The sequence below is a fragment of the Branchiostoma lanceolatum genome, chromosome 1 (genome assembly GCF_035083965.1).
Source record: "Branchiostoma lanceolatum isolate klBraLanc5 chromosome 1, klBraLanc5.hap2, whole genome shotgun sequence".
Classification (NCBI taxonomy): Eukaryota; Metazoa; Chordata; class Leptocardii; order Amphioxiformes; family Branchiostomatidae; genus Branchiostoma; species Branchiostoma lanceolatum.
Window position 1 is genome coordinate 24,554,145 of NC_089722.1, and position 16,700 is coordinate 24,570,844.

At 43.5% G+C, this 16,700-nt stretch overlaps 3 protein-coding genes across 5 annotated transcripts in view; 2 read left to right on the forward strand and 1 right to left on the reverse strand.

The window, feature by feature from the left end:
- Positions 1–2,770: 2,770 nt before the first annotated feature.
- LOC136443593 (cobalamin binding intrinsic factor-like) overlaps positions 2,771–16,700 on the forward strand; it is a 64,485-nt gene continuing 50,555 nt past the window's right edge. For 2 of the 3 annotated variants that reach the window (XM_066440885.1, XM_066440895.1), the window contains exon 1: positions 2,771–3,003. In XM_066440885.1, coding sequence (XP_066296982.1) covers positions 2,775–3,003 — 229 coding nt within the window. In that variant the 5' untranslated portion in view covers positions 2,771–2,774. The remainder of the gene's footprint in view (positions 3,004–16,700) is intronic. The other variant, XM_066440905.1, reaches the window with a different exon arrangement.
- LOC136443583 (uncharacterized) lies at positions 4,244–7,547 on the forward strand. The gene is made up of 3 exons (XM_066440873.1): positions 4,244–4,444; positions 4,931–5,801; positions 6,800–7,547. Exons 1-3 carry the CDS (start codon positions 4,244–4,246, stop codon positions 6,982–6,984), a joined length of 1,257 nt encoding a protein of 418 aa, XP_066296970.1. The 3' UTR covers positions 6,985–7,547.
- Positions 4,600–10,861, reverse strand: LOC136443572 (uncharacterized). The gene is made up of 8 exons (XM_066440863.1): positions 10,588–10,861; positions 10,005–10,198; positions 9,580–9,772; positions 8,574–9,340; positions 8,112–8,229; positions 7,636–7,860; positions 7,142–7,312; positions 4,600–6,707 (listed from the first exon to the last, which is right to left on the reverse strand). The coding sequence occupies exons 3-8, from the start codon at positions 9,614–9,616 to the stop codon at positions 5,905–5,907; spliced, it is 2,121 nt and encodes a 706-aa protein (XP_066296960.1). The 5' UTR covers positions 9,617–9,772; positions 10,005–10,198; positions 10,588–10,861; the 3' UTR covers positions 4,600–5,904.

Below are 16,700 nucleotides of genomic sequence, written 5' to 3' on the forward strand. Positions count from 1 at the left end.
CATTGTCAGTGCAACATTTCCTCTTTGAATGTCAGCAATGTTCCATCACCATATTGACTGTAAAGGGGATACATTTTCATCAGATACTAGTATCCCTCTCGGTTTTGAAAGACAATGACCCCGTATGGCATGCAAGTACAAAGTCACAGTGCGACATTCCACATTAATCAAACACGCGGCAATGTCCGCAGGAGTCTACTGTTTTCCGCTCTACAGAACTGTATCTGTTGCACATAGCATCTGTCAGTGTGTGATTAGATTTCTTTTATATGATAATACTGGGGCATAAATTCGATCTATTCCTTTTCGAGTCCTTTAGGCAACGAAATGTGCATTTGATATATCATAGGCGCTACAACAAGTGTGTTCAGAATATGGAATCATACAGGCTTTGTAACTTTTAAAGAGGCTAGTGTGCTTCCAATCCTGTGTGCAGAGCTAGCGGGTACCATTGATAGCCTGCACGAGGCCCTCCTTCGGGGGTAAGGGTCGTAGAATTCGGCAAAAAAGGAAAATAATTGGCCAGGTGGGTGAGTCAGTTCGCTGGAAGGCTAACCGTGATTTCCCCCTCAATTCCCTGCGCCTGGTCGGACGGTCTATAGTGGCCAAACTCCCCTGGCAAGGCATTCTCCCTATAACTAGCGTAGTTAGTCTTGTAGAGGCTCCACTGTTGAGCCGAAATACCATACATTCCTCACTAAGGAGGACATGTTAGTACTTGTTTTGGCCGAAGGCTTGTGACTAGGTGTGCCTTAAATGTCTTAAAGAAGAGAGTTCGTATGTATTCCCGTGTCTTTTGTTTGGTTCTACTAACTCTAAGTCTTCAGTGCTGTCGCCAATCTGACCGTTAGCAGAAAGTCTAGACTGACGGTGCAGTGTATGCAGCAATAAATTTGGGTCCCAGCGGTGTCTGTGTATAGACTAACCGGAACAAGTGGAATGCGCCAGGATTGACGATATCAAGTGGGTCAATCGGGACGAGAGCGGGGGGAGGAGCGGTATGCTGGGCACGAGACCCGCCGGCTTTGAAGGCCCTGTGCCATCCGATACAAATCAAAACATTCACAGATAGAACAGGGTATCTCTGTTCTAATTTTCCCAACAACACCAACCCTCATATCTGTCTTATCTGTACGTTTTTATATACAAAACATCTTTGCAACAGCTATTAAGATTATTGATAGGATTTCTCGACATTATTATCAATAAAAAGCAGCGAAGAGAAGTACTTAGTGTAAAGTTAACATCATCAAGACTTGTCGGCATCTGTTTATGTTTGTTTATATGGCATATTTTATTGGGGGAAAATAAAGAGATCATGTGGCAATAACAACCACGTGTGTGATATTTGATACTTATCAAAGATTCGGGACAATACTCGCGGTGCAGTCTTCGACATGTACGTATTGAGAAAAATGGGAAATCTATGCGTCTGTCATTCTCTTGTATGTATACTGTTATATATGAGTACGATGTATATCTAAAGTTGAGAGATCTAAAGACATCGGCGAGTGATGAGATTGGTAGGTTTTATCATATCCACAAATCCTGGTTTAGTCATTTTTCAGGACCTTTCTTCAACTGATACATTTCTGTATGGGTGCACTGTGGTATAAAAAAACACATACACATTACGTCAGCTAGGATCAGGAGCCGTGGTATCTTTGACGTATCCCCAAGTCCTCTCGTCGTCAAATACGTCTTCCGGTGTAAGGGTTCATTTGATGTTTTTGTTGGGGAGCAGACAAAGTACATCTTTAAGTGCTGTAATATATCTAGAGTGAAGCCCAAACTGTAAAGCATTCGGGGATGGCACCAACCATCTTTAGTATTGTACATCTGCTAGTACGAATATTTCTCATTCTCACATCTGTATGTGCTGGATTATAGGCTCACATATTTGTACCAGGGAGTGAAGCTGGTAGATTAAAGCTACGCCAAAAATCCAGGGGCATGGGACTTTCATTTTCAGGCCTTTTCAGTATCCACATAAAACCCGAACATTTGTTGCTTGCCTGTCTATTGTACCCACTAATGTTACATTTTACATCTTAACGTTACAAAGAAAGATGTGGACGATAAAGAGATGATGTGATATTAGTATCAAATCCCGTTGCTCCTATCAATCATGTAGGGATCGTCCTGGGTAAAACCGAAAATCTTCCAAAATGTTATCTCTGATCTGATTTGCTTCCAAAGACTGTAAGAGCACGCGATCGCGAGTTGGTGTTATGTAACGTTACGTCAGAAACGTCATCCAAAACCTTAGGTACGTCAAATGAAGGGATATACTGGATGGCGTTTCAAGACATTTAATATATACTACCCCCTTCATACCCCGGCCACATATTGCATTGTTCTTGCGTCTTGGTTAAGTCATTTCGGAGAGAAAAATGACGCTAAAGAAAGCATTAAAACCCGCCAGAGGCCCTTGAAGCCTGCGGGGATCTCAGTAAATTTGTCCGAGTGGCTGCCGACAACCCCAGCCTCCTGGCAATGATTAACGGTATGATTAACCACCGGTCAACTCGCATTATGATTGGTCGCACGCGCTAGGAGGCCCGTGTTGGAAATTTCGGATACCGTACTGTGACGATTATTTCATGTAGATGGTATAGGCTTTTGTATCATTAATGGTCCCCTTGTGTATAACGTGACATTATCACGTTTAGCTTAATTTCAGCCCATAGGTCCATGCATCACCTGAGTATCTGCGCACATCAGGTGTTCTCCAAACCTCCTTCAGAGCCAATGTTTGAGAAGTTCAAAGGCCAATGAATTGTGGGCCTGGCGGAAAACCGGAGTTGCACGAGCGATTACCGAACACAAGGGAGACCGATTCTCGGAGCAGGTCGGAACGTAGCGTAGCAGGAGACTTCTCGGGGAAAGATCGCAACCACCACCGAGGAGACACAGCGAGGATGGCGGCCAGGATTCTGCTGCCCGTGCTATTGGTGTTATGTCTGGGCGCTGTGGCGACGGGGCTGTACGAGCGAGTATGCGGTGAGTCTCGTCCGATGTTTTCGCGCCCAGGCGTGTTTATATAGGTTGACAAGCGCAAGGCTTTTTACCGGTACTAGAGGGCAGGCATGTCCTACATAACTGTGTATCAACCAAACACTTTATCAGCCACATAACTGGATGGCTTAGCTGGGGGGTCAACAAATCAAGATTTCGCTGAGTAGACATCTAGAACACACATATTTTGTAATCATTGCGGGACGAGCGTTCTGATTTGTATTAAGTGTTCTCTCTACCAGAATATTGGTCTGGTTGCCAATAGGACATTCTCCCTCGTACACACAGCTAAGGGACTGTACGATATTTACCGGGGGGGGAGGGCTGGTGAAAAGAGGGTCCGGTAAAAATTTTTTTCGATGGCCCTCCCCCCGGTTCCAAAAAAAAATCGATGGCCCTCCCCCCGGCTCAATTTTTTTTTCGATGGCCCTCCCCCCGACCCAAAAAAATTTTCGATGGCCCTCCCCCCCAAAATTTTTCGTGCCCTTTCAATCTTTCTCTTTCCTTTTTATACCCTTTAATATAGTACAAATAATTGTACAATAGCCGTAGTGTTGTTTTTTTACGGTACAGAGATCGTATTTTTGTCAAGGCGCGCAGAGGAGCCTCCTGCTGGGCAGCGGCATGTCAACAACATGTCAACAACATGTCACCGATCATCACCGTCTCTACCATTAAAAATATATATGTACCATGGTCAGCCGTCTTTTCATTTTGGTGTCATGTATATATTAAAACGTGTAGCACCTCGCATACACTCGCGCTGCAACGGTAAAAGACTTACCTTTTAAAAATATATCTCTTCTCCGATCTGCCTGAAAATTGTTTTCCCGCCCGCGCGATCTCACGCCATCCAAGCAACTATCCTTTTGCCGTGAGTGAATCATCGCATTTGCAGAGATGGAAGTACTGCTGTTTGCAAAGTTGATATTGACACAATCTTCGTAAATTTCGAATAAGGAGTCACTGAAAAAGTTATTATGTTCGAGTCGAAAAAGTGATACAAATTAGACCGCTGCAACTCGTTCCCGGAATGTTTTGCGATGCCGGGGGCACACGTGACTAGATCCAGAAATATGATTGGCTGTAACGGCTGAAACGAGTGTCACCTTTGACCTTTAGCACATTTCGCGCGTCATTCACTGTTCAGTTCTATCTCTCCGTTTTAAAATATACTGTAGTTTAAATACTAGCTTCTCAGCTGTCGTTCGGCTCGTTGTTCGATATGAGAGACAAGCGTGGAGTCTTGAGAGGTCGGTGCAGTTCGTGCAAGGACTGTGATGACTACGAGGTCACCGAAGGAAAGACGGCGTGCGCCTACTGTGGATGCGCCCCGGCTTGTCACCTCAACATGTCACCGGCCGCTACTACAAGTATTGATGCCGCCCAGGCCAGCAGTAGCGCGAGCTCGAGCGCTTTCCACAAGGTACGTATTTACTGAATACCACAGTTTGTACTGAAAACTTGATATCAGAGTGAGAATGAAACTGTACATATTTTTCAGGAATGCTTTTACGTGAAAAACGTTTATTCTGAGCATGTGTGCGATTTCAACAAGAAGAAAATGACCGAATCGATAAAGGCTTTTATTGCACGTTATTTTAATACCACAATGTCGCAAAAAACATGTTCGAAAATACTGAAAATGTATACATTTTACAAATATTAGTACATATATAAAAGAACAGATGAGAATGAAAGTACAAATGCACAAAGCTATTAAAACTAGCTTCCAACATAGCAGATATGAATAAATTTGCGCATCCACAATAAGGCTTTTAACACGTAGGTGCAGGGTTGCGAATAAAAATAGATGAACACTGGTGCACAAAAGTAGCAAATTTCTTGAGGAGTATTGTTATGTATGCAAGGTAAAATATGCATTATTACTCATAAACCTGTATTTCTTTAGATGTCAGAGGAGAGGAAGGAACGCCTTGGCTGGGTGTCGTATCCGAAGGAAGCAAAGACAAGGTTTACAAACGCCTTGTTGCCGGAGTTTTACTCCACATACTGGGTCACTTGCCAGGATCAGAAAATTTTCAAGAGAGAGTTCCTGGTAGAGAGAAACAGGCAGTTTGGAATTAGGGAGAAGACGGACAAGTGCTTGAAGACGGTGAACTTTGTTCAAAGTATGAACTCTGCAGGAGGTGGGAGATTCCTGTCTGACACTTTCCGGATCAAGTCAGAAAGCGACGGAAATACCATCAAGTTGAACAGGGAGAAGCTGGGCGAGGCCCAGAAGGTGGTGTCTGAGATGACAACCAAGCTGGAAGAGCACAACAACACCCTGTTCAAGTCAGGTACAAGCCAGCTCAGGCAAGGCCGGGGAACAATGTACTCATTTAACACAGAGTACTTGGCAAAGCTAAAAGAGTTGGATGGAACAATAGCCAGCACTGATACAAGGCTACAGGCTGCCCTTGCTAAAGTGGAGCGGATCCATCCCACAAAAAGGAGGGCAACTGCACGAAAATCGAGGATGGAAAAGCAACAGAGGAGGAAGAAAACCAAGCGCCAGGAGCGCAGGAAGGAAAAAGCCATCCAAGAAATCCTGCAGGCAATCGCACCCAATGGCAGCAGTCCAGTCCAAGCAGAGGAAGTCAGCGAAGAAGCTGTGAAGAACCTTTCATACAAGAGGATTCCTTCCCTGCACTATCTTCTAGAGACGGACCTCTTGACAGCAGCCGCAAAGAAGAAAACTAGGAGTAACCTGACCAAAAGCTGCCGTGACAACTTGGAGAGGATGTGGAGAAAGAGTGCCAGGCAGGCTGACATGGAAGGTATGTTATGCCACACTAGATATACTATTTCATACCATACAAATCATCATAGGCAACATATTGTGATCAGTAAATTCAGTATTTACAACTTTCTGCTGCCCTGTCACCATAGAATGTAATCTGGGTTTACAGCTTTCTTCTGCCTCCTCCTTCCAAACCGTGATATAGTCACATCTTCAACTGTTCCTGCCCCCACCATCTCATGTCCCTCATCTACATTGGTATCACTGTCACTGTCATTTGTTCCTAACTCTAACAGAACTTCATCTTCATCTGACATGTCACTATCTGATGAAGATACATCTTCATCCACAGATACATCTTCATCCACACTTCCATCATCTATGTCATCAGTTACCAAAAGCCTGGAACATACAGTTTTACCAATGTGTGCACGGACAAGGTCGACTTTTGTAGCTTTTTTCCCCTGTAGTGGTAGATTGTGTGCTGACAGGTACTTCTCAAGCTCATAAACGCGTAGTGTTCCTAACAAACCTTCTCTGTACAGAGTCTCCCAATCATAGTTGTCATACGCTTTCTCTTGACACTCCTTGCGCCTGTCTTCTGCCAGGGCAGCTCTCTTAGCCTTCATTGTTTGGACAAGCCTTACATGCTGTACATACTCTTTAACGTGTTCCTCTGATACAACATATTTCTGAGAAAACTCATGAATTGACTGGGCATTGTCAATAGTAACTATGTTGTTCTTGATCGCACATTTCAGCTGAGCGCGTGGTTGATAGTCATCAGGAAGACGTGCTTCTGTAGGTGTCTTGTCATAAGGCAGGTAGTGATAGGCAGGTAGTCTGTTGTAGTCTGGATATGGCCGTGGTACAGGTGATGGTGTTGGTCCAGTGTGTTCTTGGTTGGTGCAGTAGTCACAAAGGTCCTGCTCCTCTGACAGATCTGACAAGAAATAAAGGCATACAATAGGATTTAATCAAAATGAAAGTTTCTGAAGACAGTATTCAATTTGTTCTTGTCTTCTTCGTCCACAGGTGGGAGTGGCCAGGAGGAGAGTGGCCAGGAGGAGAGTGGCCAGGAGGAGAGTGGTCAGGAGGAGAGTGGTCAGGAGCAGGGATCTCCACAGAAGATGCGTAGTGGGGAGGGGAGGTCTGGAGGAAACATCCACCCCTCGACAGTGGAGAAGCTGTCATCCTTTGCCTATGTTGGAAACAAATAAAAGCCATAACCTCATTAAGTCAATACTGTTGACGATTATCACATGTTTCCTTTGTCCACACTAAGCCTAATAACAAAGACTGTTACATATGTTGCACTAATGCAGTTTAATATGCCTTTGGATAGGAATGTGCAAGTAAACATTTTCATCATCTCACCATTACAGCTTCCTTTTACATACTCCATGTAGAGTTCCCCAATCTTGAAATGACTGTCTGTGAACTCTTCAATCTTCTTAAAGTAGGCGTGTCCAGGAACCGAAGTCCTCTGAGTCTTAGCAGTTTTGGTGTACTGCAACAAGTAGTCTCGATTGAAGAAGAACTGACAGTCTGTGAGGAAACAAACCTGTGTTATACATTAGGAATGCATACTCTATTACTTGTAATAGTGAGCCTGTTTCTTACCACAATGTTGAATAGATGTGTCTTTTACAACAAGTAGTCTCCATTGAAAAAGATATGACAATCAGTGAGGAAACAAATCAAACAGTATTACCATATGACAACTTGTGTTAGTTATGTTCAAATGTTTCATATTAAAGTAAGCCTTTTGTTAGCCAAAGCACTGAGTTGACATGTCCTTCATTTAATACTAACACTTGAACTGAGAAGGTATGAGTGGGTAGTTTGTCTTTTTATGTGTAACATATTACCTGGCTGCTCTACAACAAATGCTTTGGTGAATCCTGAAGGGGCAGGTGAGTCGTCAATTCTGAGCTTGATCTCTTCAGCAACTGCCCATGCATTCTTCTCAGTCATCTTCTGTCGATGGACTTCCAGGTCTGATGTAGACATCGTAGACAAGTCCTCTTCAGTTAGGCCGTGGATGGGGGAGAAGTACTGCCATCTGATAGTACCACCATCACAGATGGCATCACCTACCCCCCAAAAAAAATTGAGGCTACTTAATATAACATTAATGTATGACAAAGTTGAACACCTGTAGATAGATCTGCAAATGTTCATTGCAGACAACATTGAAGGTTTAAGCTATTCAAGGTGACTGGTCTTGTATTTATAATTAGGTGTTAAAAGAACAGAATTATTTTTGGGGGCTTCAATATTTCATAATACTGTGTAAAAATGTCATGTTGCATAAGGAATATCTTTAAACAATTAAGGTACATACCCATGGAAGCATTCAGCCTTTCCGCCTCATTTTGCCCAGAATCTTCCCTTGCTCGATGAATGCGGCAGAGCAGGTCTGTAGAGTGAACTCTTGCCCTCTCTGCCGCTCGAAAACGTACCTAAAATGATTCAAAATGAAAATTCCCTTAGTTTCATCCTGTGTCATCTATTGTTATGGAATTTGATGTTTCTTGCACCTTATACAATAGAATGATGTACATGTAACAGTGTATACAGAAAACAACCCTTTGTCAATGAATATTACATCTCTCATTGAACAAACTTCTTGTGCAAGCTTTTTCTGGTTTGTGAAATTGTGACAAAATACTCTACTTCAATTCAAGAGTGGTACTAACTTATACGTTGCTGAGTTAATACTGTGAACTCATACAGTAGCACAAGTTACCTAATAAGTTTTAACACTAAGACATACATCAAATTAGACAGATAAAAAGACACTTACTTCAAAGTTTGACACTCCCACACCAGGTCCTGCATCTGTCAATTCAAGCAGCTGCGGGCAAGGCTGCGGCAAACGCAGACGGGACAGAAACTGCACGAAGCCGGTGCAAGTTTCAATGAAAGAAGTGTAACACTGCCAGAGTGGATTTCCCACGGAAACTGACAATGCAGCTGTCACTTCTTCAATCCTGTCCAGGATGGTTTGAACCCTGTCCAGGACCTCACTTCCAACTGCGATCTCCCTGCCAGGCAAAGTTGTCTTCTCTTCATCCCACTCTTTAATGGCGCGTTGACATTGGTGTTGCAAAGACTGTATACGAAGGCATTCGTACTTCTGAAAGGCACAGTCACGGTTCTGTGTTACCTTCATGACATCGGCCTTCATGGTACAGTCCATAAAGTACACTGTGCTGTCCTGCACCCAACTGCATAACTTCCGCACCGGCTTACTGTACCGGGCAATGTCTGGTGCTGGCTCCACTTCGAAGTCATCAGGGCACTCTCTTCTCAGTCGCATGTGGTTTGAAGCCCAAGTCGTCCCATTTGTACCGACGTAGGCTTTAGGGTGCACCATCGCTACAGATGAGTCAAGAGAGGAAATGAGGCTCCTTTTCCCACCTGCATTGACTGGCTTCTTTCTAATGATACGAAAAGCTGATGGTGTGATATACATTGACGGCTCTGGAAAATCATGGAGCGGCAGCTTCCTTGTGAGGTCTTCATCGGTAGGCTGTAGCACTGTCTGACGCTTGGAGCCGGTGAATCCCTCTGTACAAGTATATAAAACCAGTGCATGCACATTAATCAATCTGACTTTATTGAAAGCAAGCCAGAAAAAAAATTAAACATCATCATTCCTAATCAATATCGAAAGAGTATACATTAACATAGGGTTTCATTACAGTAATACCCGGGAAAGAAAAGGAAGCCAAAATTGTAATAAAACTTCAAGGCAATTCTTGATATAGCTTGCCAGCAGTTTGTGTATAGTAGTCTATGTCACTCACCCGATGTCCCAGGGCGAAGATAAGCTTTGTCATCCATACTGATGAGAAGGCTATGGTTCCTCGACACCTCAGCCTCATTTCCAAAGAGATGCTCTTTGGCAAGCGCCACGTGTTTGCGCTGATGATGGGTGCACTCGTTGTCTCTGTCTTCTGTCTTGGGTGGCTTTTTTGAACACCACAAACCTTTCCCTTTCTGGAAATCCAAGGTTTAGTAATAGCTTAAAACCCAGAGTTAACAATATTTGCAGAAAACCAATTGCAACTCTATTGGACAATAGTACAATATATTATTGCTATAACCCCCGGGTGACGGGGAACAAAAGGCGTCAAAATTGGAAAGAAAGAAAGAATAATTGGTCATGTTTCTATTCATTTATAGAAGCTTTGAAATAATGAGCTACGTCATGGTATGTACTAGTACTTACATGTCGCTTCGCCTGAATTGACCTGATGTTTGTTGGTCTGGATCTGGAGGAAACCGTTGATAGGGACCGAATCAGTGAGGCTCCACGCTGAAGTCTCCTGTGGTTCGCCAATCGCAGCAGGTCGCGGCTCTTTACCCTGTGGTGGGTGTAGAGGACACTCTCGTGCCTACGGCCATGAATTGTTGTCTTGTCCTCTGAAATACACAGTTTAATGTATCAATGCATTGTGAACACATATCCCTGCATCAGTTTTTTTAAAAGCTTAAAGTGCATCTGGACTTCATCATCACAGATCACATGCCACTGCTGGGGCTTGGACCACAATCCTTTGTATCCATGTAATCTGACCCAGATGCACAAACCACCACACTACGTGTCCTAATGCTCAGTTTGGATCCAAAAGACACTCAGGTAAAAGGTTGTTTGAAATGGATAAATGTAGTACAGGAAACTTAATATATATTATATATATAGTATATATTATAATATTATAGGAACAATCTACATTGAATCAGGTCAAGTTTACTTCAATTCAGCTCACATAAAAAACTTTGAAAAAGGAGATAGTACTCCATCAATGTACCTATACATTTAGCCAGCCACTCCTCGTCTTCCCCATCCAGTTTGGTTTGTGGCCCGGCACCAAGGCTACGTTGCTTTATTCTTTGCTCTTTTGCGAGCTCGCTTGCTTTCCGGAGAACCGCTTGTCGGAAACATTGACGGAAGTATGGGGTCTTCGCTCCCTAGAAAATGTTGTGTGCAACAGATCAACATTTTACTCACTGTAAACTTTCTACATCTACAATCTACATAAAACAACACATCAATCAGTGCAAACATACCTTTATCACAGAATACTACTAACTGCAATTTCAATTCATATGATAATGTCCAATCAATACACAAGTACAAAATTATGTGTATAAAATTTGTGTATCATCACCAGTAATTATTTAGTTGGACAGGACCTAAAAAGGTTTTACAGTAGAAGCCACTTAATTGCACCTCGGATAAACGCACCTTCCGTTTAATTGCACCAAATCCCAAAATCCCAAACCGGTTCCCATTCACTGCATTGTTAGTGACTCCGCATAACTGCACCGCGCATTGTCACCAATTTCGGATAACTGCACCAATTTTTTTCAAAAATCCTCGAAAAGTTAACTAAAAAGGTGCGCTAAAAATCGGCAAACGTGGTACAAATCAGCCGATACCTGCCGATGTAAAGGCGCAATACCGCCAATATGTTTAAAACTGAGTAACAAAAGAAGGCGATCTCCATTGACAATCACGTTGATAGGAATCGTATGGGAGGTCCAGGGCGTGTCGGCACCATCAAGAGACGCACGCCTACCAAAGGCGGCATTGCGCTTTGGCAGACAGCATGCTGTACTCAATAAAGATTGGTCTCTACCTGTACTACTATCTTATTACTGTGAATGCATTCAAGTTCGCGTGGATTTGATTTCGCGTTAAGGATGGCATGGGGTGTTGTCGGTGGTTTGAGGTTTGCGGCAGCGCTACATACTGCTGCCGATAACAAAAGACCGGCGTCTTTACGTACATCTAGTCGGAAACAATAGAGGCTCGGCAAGGGCTACAGACGTGTAGGCGGAAATAACAGTCGCTTTTGGCGGTGCGGTGCTAACGTGATCATCTGGCTGAATCCGCGTCCAAGAAACTTCCTACATTCACCGGAACGAAGTGTACGCGGGTTAGGCTCTGATACTGTATAAGGAGAATGATCTGTCTTTGATCTGAGTCATCTAACCATATCTGCCCACTAGATACGCTGTACATTTTGTTCCTTATTTGGAATTTTGACGACGGAGTTTTTCAGTGTAATTCCTGGACACAAGTTGTAATTAAGAAGGTAATCTCTGCCAAACATACCGCAATCTTAACTTAGAATTGTCAGACCTAAGTCACCAAAGTCATCATTTTTAGAAATACAGTACAGGCGGAGTTGTGTTTGTTCGATTAGATCGTCCTTGTGCTTTTACGCTATCGGCGCATTTTTATCCTTTGTTTGCGCATTCATCAACACAAGTGTGAAACTTTCGATGTAATTTGTTGACCCAAGTTGTAGATACGGTGTCAAGTTTGTCTTAGTCATACCTACCGCCATTTAAACTAGCAAATTGTGAGACCAAAGTCATTATTCTAGACATAACGTTACAGTCGGAGTTGTTTACTTTGCTGTGCGAATCAAGCATATTTTTCTCTTTCTACACGTGTACAGTACCTAGCTATACTGATTTAAACATCTGTGAGGAAGCAAAAGAAATGTTAAGTTTAATCTGTACAGTATCATGGTAAACTTTACAAGATTTTTGTACAGTACATGTCCTTGAATACGTAAATAAAGTTAATAACTGCATAATTTCGTCCATTTTCTTTGTGCTAGTGTTTCTGACTAACAATACACCGCCCCGCCCATGGTGGTACGGTCCAGTTGGACATTTCGCATAATTGCACCAGCCGGATAATTGCACCAAAAACGCTGGCAAATGCGTGGTGCAGTTAAGCGGAGTCTACTGTACTTGCTTTTTATATAACAACAAAAAAGTTCATCTGAGCATACTGCTAGTTTCGACCAAAATTTAACAGTGTAAAATATTTACCTGCAGATTCTTGACATTTTCCATGGACTCTTCTAGAATGACCTTCTGTTCTTGAAGATCCCCAACCCTCTCAGCAGTCCACCTTCCTGTGGCCTGCACTATCAGTTGTTCTGTCATCTTGATTCTTTGCTCAAAGCTCGCGATTCTCTCCCTGAGTCTCAGGTGCGTGATGTCCTCAGCTGCTACCTTGGTATCATCCCAAGCCACCAGTCTTTCTTTGAGGGACTGTAACAGCTTGGTGGCTCTATCGGGCTTTATCCCCAGCTGGTAGATTTCGGTCCTTGTTTTGTCTGCACACAACAGCATCTTCGCCACCCCACGATCATACTCGTCATTCATGGAGTCAATGAGACGATGGACGAGATCTGCAGACAAAGGCTTTTCCGCTGGAGTCTGGAAAAGTTCTCGATCGTCGTCCTGTTCACAAAATATATGAGCCAGAAAGCTGGCCATGTCCACCGAACCATTCAAAAGCAGCAGCCGCTCTCCCGTTGGTCGAGTGTACAGAAGTACAGGAAGGCCCGTATCTCCGTCCAGAATGAAATCCCGGAAAACTATAGTGCTCGGCGAAGTGGCAAAAAAAGACGAAAAAAGTTCGTAAGCAAAGTCAAAGTCCAACCAGCCACTTGGACAATCTCTCTCCGCAGTTTCTGGAAGTTGGAGCTCTTCCAGTACTCTCAACAGAGCCGAAAACTTTGTTCTCGCTGGCCCGTCGCGCTTTGTGTGATCTCTCAATCCGGAGAGCTTCTCCACCGTCTCACTAGCATCGAGAGGCTGCAGCGACATTCGCAGCCTTGGGTGTATGTTACTGGCTACCCGCAGCCTGCTTCGCTTTTGAGTAAAAGTTAGCCTACTATCCTCGTTTTTCGACATTTTCGCTCCGAGCCACGCCATTTTGGAGCTGATTTTGCAAGGGGTTATGGGATTTCGACGAGTCCATTAGAAAATAGGGATGCAGTAGCGTTCTTATTTGCAGATTGTTCCGTAACGCTATGTTCGCCGAGAAATATAACGAATTTTACAACATTTCCAGAAGGTTAGACTATATCGTAGATATTCAGAAAAATTTTTCGATGGCCCTCCCCCCAAGCCAATTTTTTTTTCGATGGCCCTCCCCCTGGCTCAAAAAAAAATTCAATGGCCCTCCCCCCGGGCCAAAATTTTTTTCGATGGCCCTCCCCCCCATTCCACCAGCCCTCCCCCCCCGGTAAATATCGTACAGTCCCTAACAGAAACAGACCGTAATGTTGTGTACAGGCGTTTCTCGTGCGTGTTTGTCCGGGAAGGCTACATTTCTGCACGGTGCATCATAGCCATGTGGCAGGCTCGCCGCCCTATGTGTTTGCGTGGGTAAGGTTCACGGAATCGCGAAGAACAATCTGGTCAGCATTTTTTGGCCGAGAACCAACGTTTTGTGATCCATAGTTACCGCACGATATCAAGGAAAACTTGGATAACGGTCCCTTGGCATGAAGCGGTTTAGGTTGGAGGCAATTTGTTTCTTGCAGTCAACAATTATGGAATAACTATCTGACAAACATACTTGATTTTGTACGTGAGAGTGGCAAATCGTGCTCAGTGCTACGGTATCTGGTGATTGCTTGTGGAGGCGGGATGAAATGTGGGTTGGGGTGATGTTGGTCTCCCGAAATACACGTGTTAGGAGCATAGAGATTTGGGTTTTTTTTTTTACTGTTTTCAAACTGTCAAAATGTTTCGACTGGCGCTGATATTGCATTTGTTCGAAGCATAGGGGGTCACAAGGGTGAACGTGCCGATATATTTAGATAACTACGGTATTGCGAAGCCATATGGCAGACAATGTTTGGTTTTAGAGTTTGCTGTGCAAAAGACAAGAAAATCTGTGTTTGTCATTGGCTGAAGGTTTGTGTATAAGACACAAGGTGGCGCGGGCATGTGATCGGAAGAAGAAGAAGAAGAAGATGGCGATCGTCTGCTCTAAGATCCTCTAATGAGATTTGTTCTGGAGAACGCAGTTGTGTCTTCTCTCTGGGTTAATGTAGAATCTGATCGGAATGCTCGACTAGTTACAGTAGCTGATCGCCATGTGGCTTGCATTGTAGATGAACGCGCAGGGTTGGCCTTTTTTTACGATGCCAGCGTCTGTGAAGCCATGCGTAGCTACCCAGGGGTAGGCAATCATTTCTCTCCATCTGTGCTCGCGTCGTATCGGCGGACATGAATATGGATCATGTAGTCATAATCGTCTGCTGTAGGCTTGAGTCCGTCTACGAAAACACACGATTATATCAGATATTCAAATTGGCTTTCCGTGGGAGAGATTGCGTGTATGAATGCACAGACGGGAACCCCAATCCCCGGGGAGTGGGGAGAAATATCTACACATGGTACCGGCTGGGGAAGCCAGCGCAGTGGCGTACTCATGTTAGCTGAGTAGTACAATCCCATAGTAGATTTTAGAATGGTAAATCGTGTCCTGGCGTAGCCGTTTTCCTGACACGCCACCATCCGTAGGAAGAGTTAAAATGTTAAAACGTTAAGACAGAAAACGTTACGACCTTCCCTCCCAACCTCTGCTTGGTGATTTATAGAGTCGCGCACTTTGAAGAGGACTGAAGTCAGACAGCGCGTCTTTGCTCACGCTGCTTCCAGTCTTGGCTAATATTGACGGAGAAGCGGAGGTACAACTGTAGCCGTGGCAGAGCGCCCCGGCATGCGATTGGAAAGCAGGCGGGCCGTTCATTGAGTAAATGGCAGATAGAATGGCAGTAGAAAGGGGCGCGTTTATCAAATGTTCAAGCAGATGTTGGGGTGGAAGTAATTGTCTGTTAGTGTAATAAAAACGTTACGATCTTGCACTCAAGCATCTGCTTGGAGATACGCGTTCTTCAGGCTGTGCTCACAGGCATGGGGATAGCTGGCCTAACGTGGTACATGTACTTAGTCTAGCGGTTTCCTACTCACAGTTAAAATCAGCAGTAAAAAGGCTAATATGATCTTTTCGGGCCATGCAGAACGAATGTGATCATTTAATTGTGGTGTCTTGAATTTTTAAAAGTGACTTATTGAATATTCAATGTCCTATTACATAAATCTAAACCCGTCTTTGATTCTGACAATCAAATATTAATGATGATGATTAAGTGATAATTATCATGACATGGAAAGTAGTTCACAATGCGGTTATATTGCTCCCCCCTTCTGTTGAATAAACCCGAAAAGAATGTAAACACTAGGGTAATGAGACTCTTATTTTGCTGTATTGTCTCTAGAACTATTATAATGAAGATTTATCTTAGCTGTTATCGGTTTCTGCAAATACGCTAATTTGAACGAACTAAAACATGCGAAGAAAATGAGCATAGAAAAACACACTGGGTTCATTTCCTAGTTTCAATAGAAATACCAACCATTTTCCCTCCCCACTTTCATTTTCATTGTGTAAACAAACGCACTTGTTTCGGTTTCTAATTTTATGAATGATGATGATAATCAGAATTCAGACAAAGTAAACACGTTGATGGCCATGTTAGCCTTGTGGGGTTATTGCTTTCGTATTTCACTGTATGGTAAAAGTAGCTAAACGTCAAATGTTGCAACACAACACGTTCTCTTCATATCTCATCATCCGTCCGCACTGTTTACGTCCATACCTAAGATAAGAGGAGTCTGTCGTCACTTTACCCGAAAAATAATAAACAGATGTACGAATTGTTTGGAGCGGGGTGAAAGACACATGTCCACTGCATGAAACTGTCGTTTTCGGGTCGGGCGCTGGGAAAATGTTTGAATGAGAAAAGAGTCATCTGGGAGCCAGGCACACTCAGCGGACATTGTGATTGGCAATGCACCTGGGAATGTAAACCGATAGGGGAGGGGGTGTCGTGGGCGTAAACCTGCGTATGTCCATGTAATAGGGGCATAGTATACGCAACGACGTTGTGAATATATGTACAGCAAATATGGAACGTTACGTAAACATTCAGTGTTGATTGCAGCTCAAAATGTTTCACACGAGAAAAGTGTTGGTCTATAGGAAACATAGATGAGATTTTTCATTGTTGTCTGATTCAATCTAATCTAAATATGT

Excerpts from the sequence above, each read along its gene's own strand:
- LOC136443572 (XM_066440863.1), bottom strand. The coding sequence starts at position 9,616 with ATGGATGACAAAGCTTATCTTCGCCCTGGGACATCGG. Across the intron at positions 8,230-8,573 it reads TGGGAGTGTCAAACTTTGAA|GTACGTTTTCGAGCGGCAGA; the intron begins GTAAGTGTCTTT and ends GAATCATTTTAG. Across the intron at positions 7,861-8,111 it reads AAGGCTGAATGCTTCCATGG|GTGATGCCATCTGTGATGGT; the intron begins GTATGTACCTTA and ends TTTGGGGGGTAG.
- LOC136443583 (XM_066440873.1), top strand. The coding sequence starts at position 4,244 with ATGAGAGACAAGCGTGGAGTCTTGAGAGGTCGGTGCAGTTCGTGCAAG. Across the intron at positions 4,445-4,930 it reads GCTCGAGCGCTTTCCACAAG|ATGTCAGAGGAGAGGAAGGA; the intron begins GTACGTATTTAC and ends GTATTTCTTTAG. Across the intron at positions 5,802-6,799 it reads CAGGCAGGCTGACATGGAAG|GTGGGAGTGGCCAGGAGGAG; the intron begins GTATGTTATGCC and ends CTTCGTCCACAG.